Here is a 6,258-nt window from a genome sequence, read left to right on the forward strand (position 1 = left end):
GTTAGAGTGAGTCCACGCTGCCCTGCAGCACACTGAGGACGACTTCATTCTGCAGTAACAGCCGACTAGGTCCACCTGAAGCATCATATGTTTGTCGCTGATGCCGTTCCTCATGGTTTCTTGCATACCTGTGTCCTCCCAGCCTCCATCATGGGAAAAGCAGCAGCACAGGCAACCTTCTGGAGAGGGAAGACATGAGTCTCCCCGTCCCTGATTACGGCACCCACTCCCGCATGTCTGCTCAGAGCGCCGCTGCGATGCACGGCAGGCAGCAGCGGCCCTACAGCATGGCCGTCCCAGGATTTCCACAGGTAAATGGACACGATCGGAGCTGTGACACAACCTGGTAAAGGTCTGGGTTGATGGATGTCAGGCTGGAAGCATGAGCAGAGAACTGCAGACCTGTCTCTGTAGTTTGCCTTTCAACACGCTCCTGCTTACGGAGGCTGGAAGTTTAGTTTAGTTAGGATGCAGCATGCTACAGCTAGTCTTCCTGGGGTCCGGCACAATTATAATATCAAAAACAAAAACTTGTAAAAAGTCACACAGCACATCAACACTTCAGTTCAATCCTGGAATACAAGCTGTTTACAGCTTCAAGTCCATCTCTTTACATCCATTTTTACATGCATGCAGGTCATGTCCTTTCATGTTACATCCTATCATGTAAACTATTCATTTACTAAAATACACTTTCTTATAATTGTGTATAAACCTCTATATTTGATTATTATGATTATAATACAAATCTTCTAGTACACCTCTGTCCACATGATCTGTTAGTTTATTCTACATTCATTTGTATTTATTATACTTTTATCACCAAACCCTTATAATTCTGATTTATATCGTGAGACACGGCGACGTCTTCCTCTGCCTCCGTCTCCGGGCGAAGTGCTCCTGACAGCTGAAAACAGGGTCGGCGTTGGAGGAAAGGCGGGCAGATGGCAGCGGCGGTGACGAGACGGAAGTTGTTCTGACAGAAAGCAGAATGAGGTGTATACTTATGAAACACAGAACTCACCAGCGCAGCTTCCCTCCCACGCCTCACCTGGAACATTACGCGTGGGCGACATTAAAACGCTTTGCAGTCAAGTTGTTTCCACCTCACAGCCCGGAACATTAAAGCCATTAAAGCCCGATGTCCCCCATCCGCCACGTTCTTCTGTCACAGTCTTTCGTCGTGTAAAGTTTCATATTTTGTGATTTATTGCGTCCAGTCAGCCCAACGTAGCTAACCAGGGTAGAGTCAGTGCTCTGGTTAACCTCCTACTGATTGGGTCTGTTTCTTCTGCATCGGGTCTGAACTGACAAACCAGAAATAAAAAGAGATCTTCTCACGACGAGGCTATTTGTGAGGTCTGGTCTCTACAGAAAGCGTGAGGTTACGACATGCGTGTTGCAGTGTCAGACTAAGTTCACCTGGAACACGGTCTGACATGTTCATGGAAGGATAACGGGAAGAAGTTTATGTCCGGAGGAGAGATTACGTCACCACGAAACCCCCTTCGTCTCCATGGAAACCAGCAGGACCTTCATGATTCGTGTCAAACTGAGGCAGAATCATAGCAGAACACATCAGCAGAGATTTTCAGAGCTGGAATAAAACTTTTCAGCACAAAACAGCAAAATAAGACATAGTTTCTGAGTTAGTCGAGTTCCTGCAGCCGCCTCCACGTGGCTTTGCTGCCATCTGCTGGCCGTTCTGATCACTGCGTCTGTCGGCTTCATGATGTGCTTTCGACCAGGGGTGTCCAAGTCCAGTTCTCCAGATCTACCATCCTGCAACCTTTACATGCAACCTGTCCAGCACAGCTGAGTCAAACAGCTGAATTCCTCTTCTGCATGTCCTTCAGCTCTGCAGGGGCTGCTAACTTATCTGATTCAGGTGGAGAAGGGTTGCACCTAAAAACAGCAGGATGGTAGATCTCCAGGACCGGACTTGGGCACCCCTACTTTAGAATAATCTGCAGGACTAAATGTCTTCTTTCTACTTCTGGTTTTATTTGCAGCAGGGGATGGAGGAGTACGAGCCCCGCTTCCCCACAAGGTAAGAAACACTTCCTGTCTTTGATAAGAGAAGCCATTTGTGTGGAATATAATGGGTTTGTTTTGGGGGGGGGGCAGAGAGGAAATCTGTCCTGCTGGCTGGGGAACACAGTTCTGTAGGGGGAACAATGGCTTCTTCCAAAAACTGCAGCTAGAACTAGTTGTCCATGTTGACACAGCTGAAGATGCAGAGATGAGGGATTGGGACCAGTCCAGATGCACACACACACACTCACACACACACACATTTTGTTTTATGTTTGTGTTGTTTTCTGTTATTTTTGTTCTGTTTCCATTCTGTTCTGTTGGCTCTTGTTTTGGATATGAAACCATAATTGTGATTATTAATCAGTAATTTCTGGCTTGTGATTAGAGACAACTCGCCGCTTACGGTGCTGCAGACTTCTGATCAGCTTTAATGATTAGCACCAGATGGACTGACTGGAAGTATCCATACTATCTCATGCACATCGGAAACTTTTGTTTTCTTCTGGTTGGAGTCGAGGACAGGAAGCAGCGTTGAGCTGACACTCTTGTTGCTTTTTAACCTCAGTTTGCAACCAGCTCTGTGGGGAGCAGGTGCCTGTCGTCCAGGTACCAGAAAGTAAAAGTCCTGCCATGTTTTTGGATCTACCGGTGCATTTAGAGCAGGTGTTTTCACTCCCAGGCTTGTTTACCTGCAATGGAGCTGAACTGGTTTAGTGACGGTTGGAACAGCTGGATTACAGACCTTTGGTAGTGATTGTAACTGTTCTCCTGCAGTCTCGTGTGATACCTTTTGTTAGCGGAAGAAGTTGGTTTTTGGTTTATTCTAAGACATTGGTGGGACAGACAAACCGCAAACCAGGCACTATTTACCCTCTTTACTTCATTATTCCTCCCGTCGACCCTGCAACCTCACATCTGATCAGATTAGCACCTTTATCGCCCGACTGGTTGTTCATATATTTTAGCTTAAAGTTCTAAGGATTTGTACAAATGAGCCCAAAATACAGAAAGCAGCCGTGATAAACGCACCATACAAAATCCAGGAGAAACACTGCTCCTCCAAATTCACTAGCTAGGTTGCTAGCTAGGAAGCTAGTTAGCTTCCTAACTAGCTAGTTAGCTTCCTAGCTCACGCTTCTAGTTAGTGTTTCAAGCTAACTAGCTTCCTAGCTAGCTTTGTAGCTAGCTCATCAAGACTAACAAGTATAAACTTGAGCTAACATTGTCTGTAATGCTTTTAGCTTTGATTTTTGTCAACATAGAAAGCTAATTAGTTGCTAAATAATTTCGACCCTAAAAACCTGTTGTGGTGAAATAAACCCCCCCACCACCACCACCACCGTAAGTAAAACCACCGTTTAATGTCGCGTTTCTTTGCTTCGGTGCCAGATGGTCGTATTTACTGAAATATCTGTGGTACTCAGAGGTTTTTGTGTAAGTTTGGGATGTTTACAGTCGAGTAAAGATTGTTTGTTTACTCCAGAATATGTTCTGTACCAGACAGTCTGATCCTGTGCTATGAACTGTATAGTACTACACATCTTGTAGTAAAACTCCAGTTTAGTGAAAGCATGTAAATTATCATAGGATGAGATTTGCCAGGATTGTTTTATATCAAGTCCTTTTGGAGAAAATCTTCCTTTGTTTCACAGTAGATGATTAAATGGACAGAAATAAGCTTTGGTCCAAATAAAGTCCAAACGAAACGATCGTAGCTTAATGACGACGGACTTGGGTGTTAGCCGTACGCTAGCTGTGTGTTTTTGGGTCCGTTGGGACCCAGAAGGACTGCTGGCGACTGCAGTTGTGCTTTTTACATTCCAGGTATATTATTTCATTTAGTTTTTCTACTTTACGTTAATTTAAGTTTTCTTTGGTTTATTCATCCAAACAGTCCAGCTGTCAGCGCACGGCGCTTCCCATCACCTCACCGCACCCACCCAATCCCTGCCTGTCCTGCTGTAAACACTGTTCAGGCTGTTGCAGCTTTCTGACGGGGGGGTAGATGTGTGTCCTGGTTGTTCTCTGCTGTTCCAGCCCACCTGGAAGTCCTCTCCCTCTCTTTGTCCACAGCGCCGCAGAGGGCAAGTTGATTTCCACAGTGTGAGGACAGACAGACAAACAAGCACAGACGATGTGATAGGACAGGCACCTCACCGCCAACCCCAGCACCCCCCTCCCTCACTGTATCCCGTTTCCTCCCCCCTCACGGCAATACACTCGCATTGAGCTGATCAGTGCAAAGAAGAAGCTTCCTCTTATCTCCCCTCCTCCTCCTCCACTCCTGCCCGGCGCCGTCTAACCGGCCGACGGCGAGGCTTCGGCGCTCATCGTTGCCAAACGGGAGCAGACGCCGTGCTGCCATGTTCCCGGCCACCGCGGCGGACATTTCCTCTGAGGAAAAGCACCTTCTGCTCGTCTCACATGCATGTACATTTCTTTTATAGACACACATTTATCTGCGGGAACGATATTTCCACCGGAACGACGAGGAAGGAAATGTGCAAAAGTCAAGTTGTTGATCCCAAAGTGGATTTTCCATCATGTAAAAACTTTGACTGTATCTTTCAGTACTGGATGGTTTTACTGCTGAGAGGTTCTCTATTCCTCTGACATGAGAGGACGACGTGCATCCTGAGCCGTGCACGGCTCATGTAAATGTTTCCATGTTTACTGTACATAATGTGCTGAACAGGAGTTCTTACTGTCATGATCATGGAGAGGGTTTGTGTTCAACCTGCTGCTTTCGGCGTGGAGGGACGCCGGCGTCTCCGTGGAGGTGGGAACTTCCCTCGCTGAGGCAGAATGAGGTCCACCTCGTCCCCGAGACGCTTTCAAGGCTCTGAGTTGAGTTTGGTGCGACGCCTCGTGCTAAGCAAGTCAGTTTAATGTGAAATTTATCAGAAAAAAGGCTTTTTCTGCTTTTTATTGTAAATAAATGTGTGTTGTGTTGATGGGCCAAATAAATGACTCTAATCTGATATATTTTTCTAAAGTTTGAAGTATCTGCTGTTGATGCACATGTTGGGTTGGCCCCGACCCCTGCCATCCTGGTGACGTCCTCATCAGAGACAAGCAGCTCGGATGCAGCTGCAGGTTCAAATCCCCGCATCCTTTCTGTCAACGCCATGTTTTCACACCTTTTACACGCCGATGCAACACGTTTCAGTCCTCTGGTCTTCATGGATTTACTTTTCCAAGGATTCAGGAACTTTTCCTACCAGCACTCAGCCAGCTGGTATGAAATGCGTTCCCAGTTTTAACCCCAGTACAGAAACATTCACACATTAAGGCCAGCCTCTTTATAACAACCAACATGGAGTCAGTGTAGCGGCGCTGAAACGCAGCATTCTGAGCGGCTCTAACTGCACGCCGTCCAGTCAGAGCTGGAAAGTTCTTCGTTTGACTCGATCATCTCCTGACCAGAACATCAGCATCTTCATCCCTGCAGCCGGACTCTCCTCTTCCTCTCCTCCTGCATGTCCATGAGCAGAGTGTGTGTGTGTGTGTGTGTGTGTCTGAAGCCTTCCCAGGGACAGATTTCTGTTCATGTCGTCTCTGCAACGTAAAGCTGGATGTCTGTCTGTCCGTCTGCTACGCTGGTCTGATTTAACCGCTGTCCTCATGTCCCTCTGTCCTCATGTCCCTCTGTCCTCATGTCCCTCTGTCCTCATGTCCCTCTGTCCTCATGTGCCGTCCACTCATGTCTAATCCCTCCTGGGTTTGGACTAGGCTGTACCAAAGAGAGGAGGTGGAAGCACCTCTGCATGTTTCCTGCGCTGCAGAAAAGCCTTTTCTGACCTCGTTACCGACGCCAGGCGTGTTTCAAGTATCTTCTCTGTAAAAAGTGTAAAAGCTGTGACTTCACGCGGTTCAGGATGGAGCTTTTTGCAGGACGGAAGCTTCGTCTGGTGTCTGCTGTCTCCGTGTGTCTCTTAACACCCGTCTTCCCCTCAGCTTTGCCAACCTGCTTCTTTTTTTTTGTTTCTTTGTGTTTCTTCGTTTCTTCTTTGATGAATTTAGAAGCAAAAGAGCTCAAACGGCTGGAAGCTGCCAGTGTTTCTTCTTTCTCCACTAACATCGCTGCAGAGGTAGCACACCCGCCACAGATAACCCTCCATCCACCGGCGCCTTTTCCATGGAAAATAAAACATATTTAATGTACAGAGGATTTGTAGATGTGCATGAAATGCTTTGGAGGCACCAGCAAGGTTTAAAGTT

At 46.9% G+C, this 6,258-nt stretch overlaps 1 protein-coding gene across 1 annotated transcript in view; it reads left to right on the forward strand.

Annotated features, from left to right (window-relative positions):
• baiap2b (BAR/IMD domain containing adaptor protein 2b) overlaps positions 1-4,446 on the forward strand; it is a 34,468-nt gene extending 30,022 nt beyond the window's left edge. Inside the window, exons 9-11 of the mRNA XM_079260498.1 lie at positions 143-311; positions 2,013-2,050; positions 4,111-4,446. Coding sequence (XP_079116624.1) covers positions 143-311; positions 2,013-2,050; positions 4,111-4,144 — 241 coding nt within the window. The 3' untranslated portion in view covers positions 4,145-4,446. The remainder of the gene's footprint in view (positions 1-142; positions 312-2,012; positions 2,051-4,110) is intronic.
• Positions 4,447-6,258: the final 1,812 nt, after the last annotated feature.

This window comes from Telmatherina bonti, assembly GCF_933228915.1.
Source record: "Telmatherina bonti genome assembly, chromosome: 21".
NCBI lineage: Eukaryota > Metazoa > Chordata > Actinopteri > Atheriniformes > Telmatherinidae > Telmatherina > Telmatherina bonti.